The sequence below is a fragment of the Bidens hawaiensis genome, unplaced genomic scaffold (genome assembly GCF_021521415.1).
Source record: "Bidens hawaiensis isolate Kalapana, Puna unplaced genomic scaffold, B.hawaiensis_p1.1 tig00004020_1, whole genome shotgun sequence".
NCBI lineage: Eukaryota > Viridiplantae > Streptophyta > Magnoliopsida > Asterales > Asteraceae > Bidens > Bidens hawaiensis.
The window spans coordinates 1,710,856-1,730,842 of record NW_027491236.1 but is presented as its reverse complement, the minus strand read 5'-3'; the positions used below and the strand labels follow the sequence as shown (position 1 = coordinate 1,730,842).

The 19,987-nt window shown below is 40.3% G+C and overlaps 1 protein-coding gene across 1 annotated transcript; it reads left to right on the top strand.

The window, feature by feature from the left end:
• Positions 1-9,100: 9,100 nt before the first annotated feature.
• Positions 9,101-18,046, top strand: LOC143625132 (bi-functional coumaroyl CoA and feruloyl CoA ortho-hydroxylase F6H2-2-1-like). Its single transcript, XM_077095574.1, has 2 exons — positions 9,101-9,594; positions 17,473-18,046. The coding sequence occupies exons 1-2, from the start codon at positions 9,101-9,103 to the stop codon at positions 18,044-18,046; spliced, it is 1,068 nt and encodes a 355-aa protein (XP_076951689.1).
• The last annotated feature ends 1,941 nt before the right edge of the window (positions 18,047-19,987 follow it).

Here is a 19,987-nt window from a genome sequence, read left to right as displayed (position 1 = left end):
GAGGAATGGATTCTCAACCCAAAATTCCCAGAACAAACAATCACAATCGGAGCTACGATATCAGATGACACAAGAGTGAAAATGAAAAGATTGCTCACAACGTATATGTCAGTCTTCGCATGGCAACATTCTGATATGACTGGGGTTCCGCGAGACCTGGCGCAGCATTCTCTCAACACATTCAAGTCCGTGGAGCCAATTGCTCAAAAGAAAAGAGTCATGGGAGACGAGAAGACAAAGGCCATGAATGAGCAAGTAGAAGATCTACTGTGCGCGAATATCATTCGCCCAATACGATATCAAACATGGGTAGCAAATCCTGTGATGGTAAAGAAGAGCAATGGGTCATGGAGAATGTGCATTGATTTCAAGGACCTCAACAAGGCGTGTCCAAAAGATTGTTACCCCCTCCCAAACATTGACATGAAGGTGGACTCTGTGGTGCCATTTAAGCTCAAATGTTTCCTAGATGCCTATAAGGGCTATCACCAAATTCAAATGGCACCACAGGATGAAGACAAGACTGCTTTCAGAACCGACAAGGGTGTTTTCAGTTACACAAAATGCCCTTTGGTTTGAAGAATGCAGGAGCCACTTACCAAAGACTCATGGATGCAATTTTCAACGAGCAAATTGGAAAAAACTTAGAAGTCTACGTGGATGATTTGGTGATTAAAAGCAGGGAGGAAAAACAAATGCTCAAAGACATCGAAGAAACCCTTCGGCGCCTAAAGGAAGTAAACATGAAGCTCAACCCGAGCAAATGCACATTCGGCGTGGAAGAAGGGAAATTTCTCGGCGTAATGGTCACCAAGGAGGGCTTCAAGGTGAACCCAGAGAAGGTGGAGGCTATCCTCGACATGCCCTCACCATCCACCATGAAGGAAGTTCAAAAGTTGAATGGTAGATTGGTATCAATTAACAGGTTCCTAGCAAACCATGCAAACAAATCTACCCCATTCATTAACACATTGAGAAATTGCTTAAAGAAAAGCCAATTCAAGTGGACGCCTGAGGCCGAGCAAGCTTTCAGTGAGATAAAAGAATGTCTGATAAATTTGCCTGCGCTCACAGCTCCACTACCTGGTGAAACTTTAACGTTATACCTGTCAGCAGGAGAGCGCGCCATTGGCGCAGTATTATTGGTGGATCGCAAGGGAATCCAAACACCAATTTATTATGTAAGTCGGGTGCTGACAGATCCTGAGACGCGCTACACCATCATAGAAAAGTTAGTTTTATCACTAACGCATGCGTCGTGCAAGCTTCACAGATATTTCAATGGTCATCCTATTGAAGTCCTGACTGATTACAACATCCAGCAAGTCTTGCGACGTCCCGCGTTCTCAGGAAGGCTGACAAAATGGGCGCTAGAATTAGGGGAGCACACGATCACCTATAAGCCTCGTCCAGCAATCAAGGGACAAGTCTTAGCTGATTTCATCGCAGAAATCCCTGAAGGAAAAGTCGAAGAGGCTCAGCGCGAAGTAGACCCTCTGCAAGCCAATAATGAAGAAAACGTTTGGAGATTATTCACTGATGGAGCTTCAAACAACGAAGGGTCCGGCGCAGGCCTCAAACTAATGGATCCAGAAAATCATGAGTATACTTACGCAATCAGGTTGGATTTCAAGAGCACCAACAATGAAGCTGAGTATGAAGCCCTGCTGGCTGGTTTGCGCATCGCGCACAAGTTCGGAGTTAAAAAGCTAGAGGCTCATGTAGATTCATACCTGGTAGCGGCACAAGTCAATGGCCTTTATGATGCCAAGGAGAATACCATGCCTCTGTATCTAGAGCAGGCGAAGAAACTCACCGAACAATTTGACTTTTTCAGAATAATACACATTCCGCGCAGTGAAAATAAGTCTGCCGACGCGCTAAGCAAGATGGCATCAACCAGCTTCGATCATTTTGGCAAAGATGTCAGGGTGGAAGTAATGAGCAACCTGTCAGTGGGAGCGAAGTCTGTTCTTGTAATTCATACAACACCTTCATCATGGATAACTCCAATAATGGAATTCTTGAAGGAGGGAAAGGTACCAGACGATCGCGCACATGCGAGGAAGATAAGACACAAGTCGCAGAACTACGAAATGCTCGATGGTACGTTATATCGACGCTCTTATCTTGGACCACTCATGAAATGCCTAGACGCTGAGGAAGCAAGCTATGTGATCAGAGAGATACACGAAGGAATCTGTGGAATACATGCTGGCCCGCTCATGGTGACCGCCAAGGCAATGAACGCAGGTTACTATTGGCCAGGCATGTACTTGGACGCATTAAAAGAGATCCAAAAATGCAAAGCGTGTCAAAGCTATGCGCCAAATACCATGCGGCCAAAGAACAACTTGATTCCGGTGACCTCTGCATGGCCTTTCCACAAGTGGGCAATCGATATTGTGGGTCCCTTACCACAAGCGCCAGGGCGAGTAAAGTTTTTGGCAGTGGCAGTAGACTATTTCACAAAATGGGTTGAAGCCAAGCCACTAGCAAAAATCACAGCCGAGGCAATGAAGCAATTTATTTGGAGCCACATCGTATGCCGCTTTTGCCTGCCCATGGAAATTGTGAGCGACAATGGCAAACAATTCATTGACAGGAAGATATCCAGTTGGCTCAAGGAATTACACATCAATCAGGTCTTCACTTCAGTATACCACCCTCAGGGGAATGGCCAAGTGGAACGCGCGAACCAAAGTTTGCTGAATGGGCTGAAGAAAAGGTTGGAGGGAGAGTCCCATGCATGGGTCGAGGAGTTACCTAATGTCCTGTGGGCGCACAGGACATTAAGCAAAACCAGCAATGGCGAGTCCCCGTTCAGCCTAACCTATGGAACGGAGGCTATGATTCCAGCAGAGATTGGATGCCCATCCTATAGAGTGCTCATGATGAGTAAGACGGATAACGAGCAAGAAAGGAGGTTGGATCTCAATTTACTTGAGGGGCGCAGAGAGGCGGCTATCATTAGTGAAGCCAAATACAAGAAAAAGCTAGAAAAATACTACAATCAGCGCGTGAAAGAATGCCACTTCAAGAAGAATGATTTTGTCCTTCGGAACAATGAAGCTAGTCGCGCAATACCCCCGGGAAAGATGTCTCCCAACTGGGAGGGACCTTATCAAGTCTCGAAAGAATTGGGAAAAGGCGCATACGCTTTAAAAGATTTAAATGGAAAGAGGATCCCGCGCACATGGAACGCTGCACAACTTAGAAAGTGTTTCATGTAAAAGTTTTCAAGTTTGTAATCAAGGCTTTTTAAGCCATTATGAATAATGATACGCGCTATTTTTTCTTAATATGCGTTCTATTACCTTTTGCATACATGTTTCACACTTCCCTTTATTAATTTTGAGCAATATGACAACATTGTAATGACATCAAACTAAAAATAAAACGAAGTAAAACATACATGCGCGAGCTTCAAGCTCAGACGCGTTAACGAGTTTTAACTCTAAAACGTCAGGGCCTTAGCCCAATAATATGAGCCTTAGCTCAGGGCCTTAGCCCAATAATATGAGCCTTAGCTCAAATTACTCGTAGCATCCATCCTACGTATTGCGCAACTGGACCATAAAAGTACCTAAGCACAACTAAGGCAAAGCACATGCCAAAGCATAGTTGTTAAGGTCTCAGGTCGGGGCCGCGCATGGGATTATAATGGATATAGGCAGAGTAACACATACTGACACGTAAAGGCTAAAAAGCTCATTCATAATTCCCTATAATAAATGCACGATAACGTCGTGCAAAAGAGGAATAATGAAATGCCAATGCACGTGTCAGCATATTCAGAATATCGCAAAATAACTTGAAATATGACAACTGTTAAGGATTAAGTAAAAATAATTTCCTTACAACCTTGTTCAAGTTTCAATGTGTAAACATGCCTTATATTCAACAAGCACACACATGCTATATAAAGAGATGAATTGGGAATGCACAAGATGCGAATAAGGGAAAAACAAAATTTCATTCCGAAACATAGAAGTTTACAAATTTACAAATGATGAGGTAAAAAACTACAAAAAAAAAAAAACAACAAGAAGGGCTTTTTAAGTCTCTATGTCAATATCAGCCTCTTCATCTTCCTCATCATTATTTCCTCCCTCAGCATCTGGCACAGCCCGCTCCTTGTCATCTCCAAACCGACCATAATCAAGCTGTTCGTCTTGAATATAGTCGTCTTCTGTCATGATAGCGTCAGGAGTAGGTCCTTTGGCCACACCAGAGCCGCTGGCAGAGGTAGCGTTGCCCGCGCCATCATCATTGCCACCAGTCCCTTCATATTCATCAAGTAATTTCTTTAAAGCGCCAAGATCGGGCTGGTCAGCAAGCGCGGCTATCTGCAAGTCACAAGGAACAGTATAAGTACAACAGATTATGGAAATAAGTCAAGCAAACTCATTAAGGTTAAAATACCTGCTCAAGGATGGGAATTGGAGTATTCAAATACTTCTCCCCCACCTCAGCCATGTCAGCGCAGACAACGTCGAGATGATAAGGGTAGTCGGATGGATTCTTTTTTAGCATGCCATATTCATAACCATCCTTAAACCCCTCAGCCCGACCCACCAAGCGCGACGCTGCATTACAATCCATCACAAGGGTCTGAAACTCGTCTGAATATTTCATGGCATAAGCGCAACGAGTCACACCCTGTGAAATCAGCCAATGACGATCCTGCGCAAGAGAAGAAACGGACGTCTCAAAAGCAGGAATCTGAGAGTTTAACAACTCAACAGTTTCTTTGGCTTGCTTCAGCTCTTCCTTTTCGGACGCCGCCGCCGCCAAGGCCTCTTTCTTCTCTGCTTGCGCAGCAACAAGCTCTTCTTTCAGGCGCGCAACCTCACTTTCCAACAAAGATTTTTCAGCATTAACCTGCGAAATAGTTTGGTCGCGCGCCTCCACTCCCAACTCTAAGTCACGCGCTTGACGCGCGTACTTGGCTGCATCTGCCTCTGCCACTTGCAGTTTCTCCCGCGCAGCTTGCAACTCAAGCCCGCGCTTCACAAAAGCAGCGTTGGAACTTGCCCGGTTCTCGCTAAGTTCTGCTTGGAGTTTCTCAGCTCTCTCTCGGGCATTAGAAAGATTCCAAGCAGAAATCTTAGTCTTTTGCTTGGCCTCCGCAAGGGCATCACGGACCTTTATATAATCATTGCGAAGCTCTTGGGAGGCAGCAAAGAACGCAGACCCAGCAAAAAGGTGGTCATTAAGCAAGTCCACGCGAGCGCGGTCCTCTTGGAACCTCCTTTCAGCTGGAGGAACAGAGTGAGCCCAAAAGTCTTCACATATGCCCAAGGATTGGAATGAGCTCTCTTCAGTGATACTCCAGCTCGGGCGGTATATGTGATCGGCTCCCTACAAACACAAAGCAACGCAAAGAAACGTTTTAGTTATCTAAACACTAATTTGGAAGTCTGCACAGCGGAGCAAAATAAACTTATACCTGCGGAGAACCGGCAGAAAGGTTAGCGCCAGCTGATGGGCTCCTGCCTGCCCCATGAGAAGAAGGCTGCGCCACGAAATCTCGTGGGGCTATAGGGCTTACGCGGCCACCATCAGAATCTTCAAAATTGACCTCCTCATCATCCTCCATAACAGGTCTCTTCTCCTGCGACTTGGAAAAATCAAAAATAGTCTCACGAGGAGGGCTGCGCGCAAGAGGAGGTGAGGGAGGTCTTGACGCTGTTAGATCAGCGCGCAAAATAGTCTCCTGCTTCTTAGTGATCCCAATGAGAGGAGATTCAGTACTTGTTGGAGCAGGAGCAGAACTAACGGCGCCAGCGCTAGCAGTGCCACCAGCAGCTTGTGTGCCAGCTATAATTCCTATTAAAAAACCAACAAGGAGAAATGATTCATGACTTGAACTAAAGAAAAAAATCAGACAATCAAAGCGCAATAAATACCTTGGCGCACCGCAGTCCGCGAATTAAGCATCGCCATGAAGTCCATTTTCCCCATTTTCGAGGGTAAAACAGGGGACTTCAAAACAACCTGCGGCGTAGCCTCGGCACCTTGCTGCGCCTGAGGTTGAGCCACCAACGTTGCCGGCTCTGCAAACATTTGAGTGAACAAAGCTTCATTAATAACTCTATCGGAATCACGCTCATAAAACCACAAAATATAAACAAAGTATACCTGTTGGAGAAGACGAAACAGCAGGCGCAGCACCGCTTCCCTTCTCCACCGCGTACAGAGATGAGGTGGCAGCACCATACCTCGTGTGGACTGGAGGACTGCCCACACCTTGAGGCAAAGAAGACGAGGAAAACTTGGAAGTAAAACCCTTGGTTTTCTCAAGTCCCTTCACTTGAGTAAGAGGAAGATTCTGGGCAACAGAGACATCATCTTTTTTCTGTTTTTTACTGGCCCCTGCGCCAGTTTTGCATTTAGCCTTGCGCTTGAGTTTTTGCGCTTCAGCTCCTTCCTCCTCCCCTTCCTCTTCCACAGGCTCCAACTCATAATTAGCGAGCGCATCTACAATACGCGCAACAGAAATGTTAAAACCAAATTTGGTATTCTAAGGGCCTAAACACAAATACATGGGCTTACCAGGCGCATCGCTGTCAAAGCAAAATTCTAAGTCGACGGGGATGAACATATCATTGAAGCGATCAGGGAAAGCAACTTCCCCAGCGTTCAGCGCAGCAGATCCACCCTCCATATGCTCGTCATAGGCGGCGCGGATGTATTCCTTGCTTTCTGCATAAAACAAGACAAGTGATATCAGCAAAACGAATTATACTCGCGCAAAATTAATGCAATGAACAAACAACCCACCTGAGCCATCAACATGGATGACAGGCTCAGTCTCGCTGTCAGTCCACCTTTTGCTCATACCAACCCCCACTAACGCTTCCTCGCAAATATTTTTGGCGGGGGATGGTTCAGCAGTTAATTTTTTAACCCACTCACCAGATGGATTCTTAAGGACATTGTCATCCGCGGGCGCAGAAGTGATCGCGCGCATAGTCATGCGGATGGGAATAACACCAGTTTTGATATAAAAGAATTTTTCAGCCCAGTCATGAAGGCTTTTGAAGGAAACAGTGCAGCACTTAACCTTCTGACTGCGCGGTGTGAATGAGAACTAAGAATCTTGGATTTTCGGCTTATAAAAATATTGAAAGCGCCGAGGGGTGGGCTCCTCGCGCTGAGCTTTGCACATGAACTCAAAATGAGTCATGCGCACTAATCCACAGGGATGAACTTGGGATATGTGAATCCCATAAAACTGAAGGAGCATACCTATAAACCTTGTCATCGGAAGACGAAGGTTACAGTGAGTAAAAAAATGAGAATATAGAGAGATGTAGCCGGCAGGAGGATCCGCCGCCGTTTGCCCGGTCGCCGGGAGCAGACAACCATACTCAGGGAGAAAACCCTGAGAGGCGACGAGATTATCAAAATCATGTTGTTTCAACTTGCAGGGAATCTCATCCCATCTCTTCACCGTCTTGTTCTTCCCTCCCTCCTCCGACGAGGCCTCGGCAACCCTAGTACCCTTGCCGGTTTTCTTTAAAGTAGACATAACCACAGATTTTACACGGCTTTTACTAGGGGAAATTGTGGTGTCTGGGTTATCAGACATACAATTGCAAATCGAACAGTATGGTTACTTTAAGCACGGAATTCAGGGACAAAGAAGAAAGCTCTTAATCGGAAAGTAAATGATAGGCAAAAACTCTGAAAATGAAAGTGGAGATGAAGAAAAAACCGTTCAAAAGGTTTGGTTTTATAGGCCCAGGAGGGAGAGAGAGAAAAAAGTAATAATCAGATCTACGCTCACGCGCCCCCACTCGCAGGCGTAGGTCTACATAAGCGCGACACGTGTTCCTGACACTGTATGAGGAGACGTGAAAGGCCACTGTAGCACCTCGAGCACACGAAAGGTCTGACACATAACGTCTCCATCTCTGATGCATGTCACACACCAACCAACCACGTGCATTGACGTTTCATTTTAACCAAAGGGATAGAATTTCGCGCAACGCGCGTACAAGAAAAGAAAAAGAAAAAAACAAGCCCTATTGAAAAAGCAAACTATTAAGTCTAATATCTATCTTACTTCGCTCGTGCGAGACAAGACACACATTAGATTGGGGGGGCTTGAAGGGGTATGCACCCGCCTTAACATCGAGCGGGGCGGGTCAACCCACAAGATATAGACAAGAGGCTTGAAATCAGGATGTCATGAAGACACAAAGCCAAAACCTATGCGCAAGCGCATGAAACATCTGCGCGTGGCGCATATCACATATGCTCACGCATCGCATATGCTCACGCATATCACATATGCTCACGCATCACATATGCTCACGCATATCACATCTGCGCATGAAACATCTGCGCGTGGCGCATATCACATACGCACACAACCAACCACGTCCTTATCCAAATCAGGATAAGGACAACCATAATTGTACTCATCAGACAACCTTCCAGAAGGTATTTTTAAGGAATAAAGAATGTGCTGATGTTGCCAGCTGCCAATGAAGGGTGGACAACTCAGCAAAGCCCATGTGCCACCACGTGATGGCACATGGGTCAGGTGAAATACCTTGGTCAGAGAATAATCAATGAAAAAGCACCAAGTGTCCTAAGTACACGTGGCGCAAAGCAATAGGAGGAGGCCAAAAAGGCCCTAATTGGGTCTGAGCCCAATCATTGGAAACCCTAATATTATAAATACCACACCACCTCCACAGTTGGAGCCGGGCAAGAAATATATTCTGAATCCTTTACTCATTTTCACATCTTGATTATCCTCTCCTACAATATCTTATTCTCACACCGGAGGGTTACCACAAAGAGGACCCCTCTGTCCCTTTCTGAGGGGTAAGCTCACGGTGCTGTTCGTTTTGTAGGTGAAAGAACTCAAATCTCGGAAAACCATCGGTGATATAGCACACTCGTACCCGAGGGACGTTGATCGTATACAAGTAAGTCGATCCAGGCTTCTTCAATAATAATAATAAAGATGTGAATATCTAGATTCCTTATTTAGTCAACTATTCGTCTATAAATAAAATTCATCTTTGGTATTATACCTTTAATTCAATATTTGATCTTTATAACTTCAAGGTTTGTGATAATGGCACCTTTATTCACTAACAACAAAGAACTCAAAACATTTGTGGTGGATGAAGGCCATGGTGTGAAGGGTCTATTCGAACTCAAGATCGAAACATTACCTGAATTATTCATCCAACCGACCGAAAGACGGCTTGATATGACCAAAGTGGTGCACCATGAGTCGATACCCGTGATTGATATGTCAAATCCGAAAGATCCTGAGGTTATGAAAATGATATGGGACGCGGCTGAGAATTGGGGGTTCTTTCAAGTGGTTAATCATGGAGTTCCCGTTAAGGCTCTTGACGACGTGAAAGACGCAACGAAAAGGTTTTTTTCGTTGCGAGCTTACGAGAAAAAGAAGTACTTGTATAAGAATTGCCCGACGAAAAATGTTCGGCTTGTTATGAGCTTTATTCCTGAAGTTGATAAAGCATACGAGTGGAAGGATTATCTGAGTTGTTTCTATGTTTCGGATGATGAAGCCTTTGCATATTGGCCACCCGTGTGCAGGTAATTAAATCATATATATCGATGTCGTTACATAACTTGTAAATTTTATATGTAAATTTTTTTATATTGATTGAAGAAGAAGTACAAACCCTAATATAGAGCTGAACTAATAATTGATTTCTAACTAACTAACTAACTAAAGATAATTAAATACAGGGGGTAATAAAAAGTCAAAGTCAACATCCCCCCTCAAGTAGGTGGTATAGAAACACCTAACTTGTGCAGAATATCTCGATGATGTGGAACACCCAAGCTCTTTGTAAATATGTCCGCAAGTTGATCCGTAGTCCTAATATGTGACAAAGTAATAAGTCCCTCTTGTAGTTTTTCACGGACAAACTGACAGTCAAGCTCTATAAGTTTTGTACGTTCGTGGAAGACCGGATTTTTAGGAATGTATATATGTAACATCCTAAAATTTATAATGTTGAATAAAGAAAGTTATGTTAGTGATTTCGCGTTTTTAATTATTAATATCGGGTAGGAGCGGGTCATGGACTTGGATTAATTGAGATAGGATAAATGAGAATGGGATTTCAGGGATATAAATACCCCCAAAATCCCAAAATATCTCATTTCTCACCAAACTCCACACACACTCCACACACTCCTCAAAACACACACATACTAACCGATCAAGATTCGAAGCCGAGACCGAGATTTTGTTGATAGATCTGAGTTGTTAAGGTAAGAACAAATCCACCAAAGCTTATATTACTGAAAATGGTTAGGATTTGATGGGTTAACCGAACCCGAAACCCAAACTGCCCAAATCGGACCCCTAAAACATCGATTTTAGGCCGATTTGATGGTTGGGATTTGTAGGCGCCGATCATACGATTCCGTGGGTACCAAAATCGAGTTATTTGGCTAAGAAACGAAGGAGTTATGGGCAAACAGATCTGCAGCGCGATAACTTCGCCTGCAGGATTAAGTTCGCCTGATGAACTTCGCCTTCAAGCGTAACTTCGCCTTCAAGCGTAACTTCGCCTAAGGATAACTTCGCCTGAAGCCAAGTTCGCCTAAGGATAACTTCTCCTGAAGCCAAGTTCGCCTAAGGTTTAACTTCGCCTGAAGCCAAGTTCGCCTAAGGTTTAACTTCGCCTGAAGCCAAGTTCGCCTAAGGTTTAACTTCGCCTGAAGCCAAGTTCGCCTAAGGTTTAACTTCGCCTGAAGCCAAGTTCGCCTAAGGTTTAACTTCGCCTGAAGCCAAGTTCGCCTAAGGTTTAACTTCGCCTGAAGCCAAGTTCGCCTAAGGTTTAACTTCGCCTGAAGCCAAGTTCGCCTAAGGTTTAACTTCGCCTGAAGCCAAGTTCGCCTAAGGTTTAACTTCGCCTGAAGTGAAGTTCGATTATAAAATAAATTAAAAACCTAATGGAAAATGTGGTAAGGCAGTTATCGAAAATAAAATTTTTCCAAGCTGACCTGGCAGCTTAACCCCAGCCAGGGGCTCTGCCCCTTGGACCCCGCTAGGGGCTGCCGCCCCTAGAACCCCGCTGCCAGGGGCGCTGCCCCCGGACCCCCGTTCGTTGTGGGTCATATATAGATAGAAATACAAAACGAGTAGTAGTAGTTAATTGATATGTGTAAATATTATACAGTTAGCCGAGCCTAGTTAAAGAAAGGAATTACGATCAACGGCGAACGTAACAGGATCCAGGTGAGTTTCTAGCCCCATTCCTTGTTATATTTTCGGGGCTGTGTGCATACTTGATGTGTTGTTAATACATTTATCCTAAGTGATAAGTGTATGCCATATGTGATATATGTGATATGTATGAATGATTGCTTGATGGTTCGTGAACGATCTTCGGATATTGCACGTACTGTCAAGTTGTAACGTTATAAAGCCATATGTGATATATGTGATATGTATGAATGATTGCTTGATGGTTCGTGAACGATCTTCGGATATTGCACGTACTGTCAGGTTGTAACGTTATAAATATGGCAAGTATGATATGTATGTTTATGTGTATGAACGTAATAAAGTTAATAAAAGAAGGGAATGACGGTTGTATGGTTGTATGGTTACGAAAAGGGTACCGAGCCCTAATAATACTCGAGGTATGATGTATGGTTGTATGGTAACGAAGAGGGAATCGAACCCTACTAATATTCGAAAACAAGGGACCAGACCCTTATAATATCTGTGATGTTAGGGACCAGACCCTCATAATATCTGTGATGTTAGGGACCAGACCCTTATAATATCTGTGATGTTAGGGACCAGACCCTTATAATATCTGTGAGGTTATAGGGCGAAAGGCACTTTAAAACGTATGATTATGAATGAAAAGAAAGTATGTAAGTAAGAAAGAAAGTATGTAAGTAAGAATGAAGGTATGAGTACTTATGTGTGTATGAAAGAAAGTTATGAGGTTAAGTACGTATGTATGTAATAAGGTATTGTATGGTATTGTATGATTAACTAGAACTCACTCAGCGTAGCTGACTTTTAGTATGCACGCAGGTGAGTAGGTTGAGACAGCTGGCTTGAGTGGAGGACACATGGCAGAAGACTAAAGCCTGGCATCTGAAGATCTGATATGTTTTATAAGTTATGTTTTGATTTTGAAAGACAAGAGGAATGTTTTAAGACATGATTATGAATCGATATGTAATGTTTTATGAAAGTTTTATATTCCGCGTAAAGTTTTTAATTAACTCTGATATTTAGAACTGTGTTTATGAGTAAATCCAACACGAAAGTAGGGTTACCGGTAACGGGGCCTTACAATATAGCAGCTTGGTTGTCACATTTGAGAGGTATAGGAGTAAGATTAGGAACCTGTAGCTCGTGTAATAATCTAGTCAACCAAGCTAATTCAGCTGTGACCCGTCTCATGGATCTATACTCAGCTTCTGCTGAACTTAAAGCAACCGTTGGTTGTTTCTTTGATTTCCAGGAAATTGGTGATCCTCCAAGTGTAACAAAATAACCACTGACGGATTTTTTAGTATTGGGACAAGAGGCCCAATCAGAATCACAGTAAGCAAGAAGATCAAAAGAATCCGAATTATTAAAAAAGAATCCTTGTGAATAAGTGCCTTTCACATACGATAGAGTATGCAATGTTGCATTCCAATGTGAATGTCGTGGTTCTTGCATAAATTGACTCAGGAATTGAACTGCAAACGAGAGATCTGGCCTTGTATGTGTTAGGTAATTTAACTTACCTATTAACTGCCTGTATCGCAAAGGATTAGAAAGCAATTCACCTTCATTAGCTTTCAACTGTAAATGAAGGGGAAGAGGAGAATTTTGAATATGAGGAATAACATCATCAAATTCAGCTAACATATCTTTGGCAAATTTTCTTTGTGACAGAATAAGACCATTGTTATGATGCAAAACTTCAATCCCAAGAAAATAATTCAGAGATCCCAAATCTTTAATTTGAAAAGCATGATGTAAGAACTCTTTTAATGAAGTAATCTCCTCAACATTATTCCCCGTTACCAAAATATCGTCCACATAAACAGCCACATGGACAGTAGACGAGCCCATTGATTTAGTGAACAAAGAATAGTCATTACCAGATCTCACATAACCTTTTGATTTAAGAACACCTGATAGCTTGCCATACCATTGTCTTGAAGCTTGCTTTAAGCCATAAAGAGACTTTTGCAATTTTAGAACTTGATTAGAAGGTAAAGACATACGAGGAGGAGGTGACATGTAAATTTCCTCATCTAGATCACCATGCAAGAATGCATTATTCACATCAAGCTGGAATAAAGGCCATTTAAATTTTGTTGCAATAGCAATGAGAGAACGAATTGTTGTCATCTCTACAACCGGTGAAAACGTTTCATTATAATCAATGCCAAATTTTTGTGTATCCCCCCTCACAACTAATCGGGCTTTACACCTTTCAATAGTCCCATTGGCATTATATTTAATCTTGTAAACCCATTTACACTTGATAGGTTTCTTCCCTAAAGGAAGATCAACAACTGACCACGTGTTGTTATTTTGAAGAGCCGTAAATTCTTTGTTCATAGCATCTTGCCAAGCTGGGAATTGAACATCTTGTTTATAAGAAGTAGGTTCATCCAAGATATCAAGGTGATGAGTTATGTTTTGGCTAGAATTAGAAAGTTCAAATGAAGGAATTGAAACAGTGGAAAGACAAGCATTTGTTAAGGTATGACAACAGTTAAGATGTGAATCCGAAAGATGAACATTATTGCAAACATAATCTCGCAAATAAGATGGTGGATGAGATGTTCTGGTTGTTTTACGAACTTGAGGAGGATCTAAATGATCAGAAGATGATGAATTAATAGGAGAAGATGGATTAGGAGTATCAAAATTTGGAACATTTGTAGAAGAAGATGGAGAAGAATAAGAATGTGAAACATCTTCGTGAGAATTTGAAATATGATTTGTTGAGAAGTCATCAAAGAAAAAACTGAAGTTATCAATTGGAGGGAAGATGGAAGATGAATTAGAGGATTTGATAGATGGAAAAAGATGCTCAAAGAAAACAACATCTCGTGAAACAAATATAGAATTGGTGGTAAGGTTATATAGTTTGTAACCTTTCTTTCCAATAGGATACCCAATGAATAGACACGCTATAGCACGGGGTTGAAACTTATCACGGCCATGTTTAACAGTAGAAGCATAATACAAACACCCAAAAGCTTTGAGATGAGAATAAGAAGGCGGTTTATTTGTTAGGACATCATATGGGGTTTTGTTACCAAGAACCGGTGTAGGAAATCTGTTTATTAAATGAGTGGCAGTTAAGACACAATCTCCCCAAAACGTTAAAGGAAGTTTTGACTGAAAAAGCAAGGCTCTTGCAGTTTCTAGGAGATGTTTATGTTTCCTTTCGACAACACCGTTTTGTTGATGAGCATGTGGACAGATTGTTTGATGAATGACTCCTTTGTTTTTAAGATAAGTAGCATGCTCATAACTACTACCCAACTCAAAGGCATTATCTAATCTTAAACATTTCACTTTGACATTAAATTGAGTTTCAACCATCTCAAGAAAACTTTGTAAAATGGAAAAAGCATTTCCTTTAGTTGTTAATAAGTGTGTCCATGTAGTTCGACTAAAATCGTCTACAATTGTTAAAAAATATTTGCAACCATTGTAAGTAGGAACTTTGTAAGGGCCCCAAATATCAATGTGCAAAAGATCAAAAATAGCATTTGTAGATCTATTACCAGACAGAAATGGTAAACATTATTGTCTAGCTTTAGGACATATGGAACAATGATCAAGAACATCCAAGTTTTTATTGGAAATGATATCTAAAAGTTTCATCTTATAGGTTGGTAGATGACCAAGCCTATGGTGCCAAGTTGTATTAGAAACAATAGAATTACATGCAGAAGTACTAAACAAAGAAACGTTAGAACAATTGAATGAAGGAATGTTTGTTTGCAAAATGTAGAGCCCATCTAAGAGATCACCCAAGACCAGTGGACTCTTCATTGATGGGGCCTGCAACAAACAAGATTTATTAGAGAAGTAAACAATTCCATGATTATTTTCATAAAGTTTAGAAACGGAAAGCAAATTATGTTTGAAATCAGGAACAAATAGAACATTATAAAGAGTTAAATGTTTGTGAAGAATAATTGTTCCAATCTTATGAACCGATATAACATGACCATTAGGAAGACCAATAAGAAAAGGTTTTGAAATTGAATGAAGTGAAGAGAAAAGATTTGGATCATTACACATGTGATCGCTTGCACCTGTGTCAATAATCCATTTGGAATGAAAAGAAGTAGAATTATAGGCCATAATACCTGCAAAATTGGCAAAGTGGATGGAAGAAGTAGGCTGTGAGGCTGCAGCTTTACCAAGATTGTGTTGCTGAAGAAGCTTTATTAACTCATTGTACTGATTGGCAGTAATTGAAGATGCAACATTATTTTCTTGTGAAGAGGCAGAAAATGGCAAGTCTGACTCTACTTCAACATTATTGGCAGTCCCCTGTTTTGGCTTGGTGAACTTAAAGTCTTTTGGAAAGCCAATGATTCGATAACATTTGCTAACATGATGGCCTGACTTCTTGCAGTGAGAACACACTTGATTCTTCTTGTTATCATTATGATTAGCATATGATACATTCATAGAGGCAGATTCAGTTTGAAATTGAGAAATTGAATGAATTTCTCGCTGTTTCTCATCTTGAACAACAAAAGAATAGGCTTGATTGATAGTGGGTAACGGCTTCATCATGAGAATATTGCCTCTTGTTGTATCATAGCAGAGTTTAGGCCCATAAGGAACTGCATAAGCTTTTGATCCTCATCTCTTTTAGCCATTAGAGGAGCAGTACCACAAGTACAAGTCGGAATTGTGTTTAAAGATGACAATTCATCCCATATTATCTTGAGTTTGGTGAAATATGAAGCAACATCAGAATTACCTTGAACAAGATCTGATAAACTCTTCTGTAACTGATAGTATTTGGCACCGTTATCTTGACCATATCTATCATTGAGTTCGAGCCATAGTTGACGAGCCGAAGTAACATAGAGAACACTAGCACTGATTTCTCGAGACAAAACATTCAAGATCCATGAAATTACCATATCATTACATCTATTCCACAGACTAATTTGAGAAGTATCAGTCGGAGAGACAAATTCGCCATTGACGAACACCAATTTGTTCTTTGCTGATAAAGCGATAGTCATAGCACGTTTCCACGCACCAAAACCTGAACCATCGAACGATTTGGAAACGAGAATCATCCCTGGATTATCAAACGGATGCAGAAACAATGGATTGGAAGAATCGATTGGAATCGAATTTCGGACAGATTCAGACGAATTTGCAGACATGATGAAGAAAGAACGAAATGAACGAATCAAGAACTGAATTGAATGAAGATTGAATGCGGAAGCGAAACGAAATCAGAATCGATTTGGATGATACCATGTAAATTTTATATGTAAATTTTTTTATATTGATTGAAGAAGAAGTACAAACCCTAATATAGAGCTGAACCAATAACTGATTTCTAACTAACTAAAGATAATTAAATACAGGGGGTAATAAAAAGTCAAAGTCAACATAACTAACTAATTTGTCCTAGTAAATACATGTTTCGTGCAAGTACGATTAGTGGTGATGTGTTCGCTAGCGATATTCGTTGGTGATCTATCGATGAAAGTACAGCCTGATCCCAATTTTTTATATGGATAGATTACCAACAAATATTACTTTCACCATAGAGTTTATTTCCTGTCATGAAAAGTTTTCGAACGTAGGACTATTTACTGTACAATTTTAATGGTTCTTAAGGCAAATCGTGAGTTAAACCATTAGTAATGGTTTTGACCACAGTAAACTAAAACCAAACCATGGAAAACTAAAACGAACGAAACCATTACTAGCGTTTTGGCTCCGGTTTATTTTTATGGTTGAGGTCTTTGACATTTGTAATTTAAGAAAAATTGTATAAAGTACGATTAAAGTACAAAAGTGAACGTTCCGACGGAAACTTAGAAACTTCACGTATTGTATAGTTAAGCATAGACCAATCATGTGTATAGTCTAACTTAAAATAAGTAATGATAAGGTGAAAAAGAAATGTTACATAGCCTGAAATATCAAGGCCTTATTCAATTTTTCCAACCGTTTTTGTGTATAAATCGTGAAACAAATCATTATTTTGAAATTTCCTAAACTGACTTAACAAATTTCTTAAAAAAATAATGATCGCAAAATGAAAGCAATGGCGTTTTGCCAGTCTCATAGTTTTAAACCGAACAATGAGCACCCAAATTTATAGTGTCTCTGATTTTAGACTCCAAATTATAGTTGATCATTTCTCGTTTTCATAGGTAGCAATATATATAAGTCACTTTCACTAATCTTGTTTCTTATGTACATAGGGATCAACTTCTCAAATACATGAAAGAGTCGGAACCCTTAATCAAAACGCTACTAAAAGTGTTAATCACAAGACTTGGCGTATCACGACTCGATGAAACCAACGAACCATTACTCATGGGTTCGAGACGAATGAATCTAAACTACTACCCTATATGTCCCAACCCCGAGCTGACCGTTGGTGTCGGAAGCCACTCGGATGTTTCAACTCTAACCATCCTTCTCCAAGACGAAACCGGAGGGCTATATGTTCGAAAACTCAACAGTGACAATTGGGTCCATGTCCCACCTATCAAAGGTTCTTTGACCATCAACATTGGTGACGCGCTTCAAATCATGAGCAACGGTCGATACAAGAGCATCGAGCACCATGTGGTTGCTAACGCGCATGAGAACCGAATTTCAGTTCCATTATTTGTGAACCCGAGACCTAGCGATGTCATCGGGCCGTTGCCACAAGTGATTGCGAGAGGAGAGACTGCTTTGTATAAGCATGTATTGTATTCGGATTATGTGAAGCATTTTTACAAGAAATCACATAATGGGAAGGATACAATTGATTTCGCAAGGGTTTGATTATATTCAGATAAACATAAGTTAAAAATTTAGGAATAGATATATTATTATTACACCTTATGTCACATGACACATCCTTTGTGGCTGAACTTTAACTTGTAAAGAAGTATTTTTTTTTTTTTACCGAAACTATAAATCACGGATATGCTCCCTAAATATACTATGGGTTTAGAAACATATATACACGGGCTTTATTATATAGTTTGGTGTCGAATAAACATATATTGCGTTAGTGTAAACATATCTAGACAATATCCTTATTGATGTAACCCTGAGTTACACAAATACGTGTAATGCAACATATTCGTGTAACTTGTTGTAGATATACTTGTTTTATTTATTTACGTACTTGATGCTTTTTATCTATGATCTTACTTAATTATGATTATATATACTACGTTTCGGTTGCTTTTCTACTATTCATATGTTGCATAATTGCTATGAAATTCCTCTAACAAAAATGTTCTAAGGAAGTCTCGTCAATGCTACTTATGAGTTGTTTGCCTCATTGTATGCAACTTTTGCAAACTTTAAAAATTCAAAGAATACCCATCTAACCTCTTAGCAATATTTCCAAAGATTAAGTTATGCCATATGTGCATATGATACTCCAATCTCAATCTCAAACTCTATGCGATTTTATTACTTCCCGATCGAACACATACCCTTTTTTGACGTAATAGATATGGCATCTCAACCAATAAGGACTAACATGCCACTATTATAGCAATATTTCCAAAGATTAAGTTATGTCACATGTGCATATGATACTTCAATCTCAATCTCAAACTCTATGCGACTTTATTACTTCCCGATCGAAGGTCATGACACATACCTTTTTTGACGTAATAGATATAGCATCTCAACCAATGAGTAACATACCACTACTTAATATGTGCTTATAAATATAATAAGTACGGGGTATGGGTGTTGGTGGGTCTCACTACTTAATATGTGCTTATAAATATAATAAGTAATTTAAATATGTATTTAGGGATATTATAGTTAACTGAGTTAAAAAATATATAATGAACAAACATATAAAAAAACCAAAATGCCCTAACATTTAGTTAAAAATCTAACATGGTTAGCGATTTGGACGAAATTGTCAAGAAGTGAAAAACCTTAATAATTCAGTTGCAAAAAAAAAAAATTTTTGGACGAATTTCGCAAAGTTGACCAAACCTGAAGGACGATTTTGACACTTTACTCTTATAGCAATATTTCCAAAGATTAAGTTATGTCATATGTGCATATGACACTCCAATCTCAAACTCAAACTCTATGCGACTTTATTACTTACCGATCGAAGGTCATGACACATACCTTTTTTTGGCGTAATAAATATGGCATCTCAACCAATAAGGACTAACATGCCACTATTATCGAAATCATAGTCCATGATACAACTTTAACATCCAAAGTTTCAAAATATTCCAATAGAATTCAATTAAATATTCATTACATTGATAAATCTTCTTTACTAGTTAACTCTTAACATTATCATCTCTGCCTACCATATATAATATCCTTTTGTTATTATGTTAAGCCAACTACGGTTAAGCAGAATAACAAAAACGATGATCAACAAAATCATCATCGTACTCAGTAAATCCCACTAATAGCAAAACTATGGTAGAGCCTGAAGAGGGTAAGATATATAAAATGTTACTTAGGTTTCAAAAGGAGATTCGAGACTTGGGTTTCAACATACATACTCTTATCTCAAAATTTAAACTATATATACCATAGGTGAGATGACTTCCTTTTAGTTTTAACAAAGATAAACTGGTTTTATACCTGTCCGGTGGACGGGAAATTTAGTGTAATAAATTATATACATTTTTTTATTCTAACAACCACACATTAACATTGAAATGGAGATAATAAAAATTTTAAAACCATTTGGCTATATAGTCTTAAGAATAAACTTTGAACCCT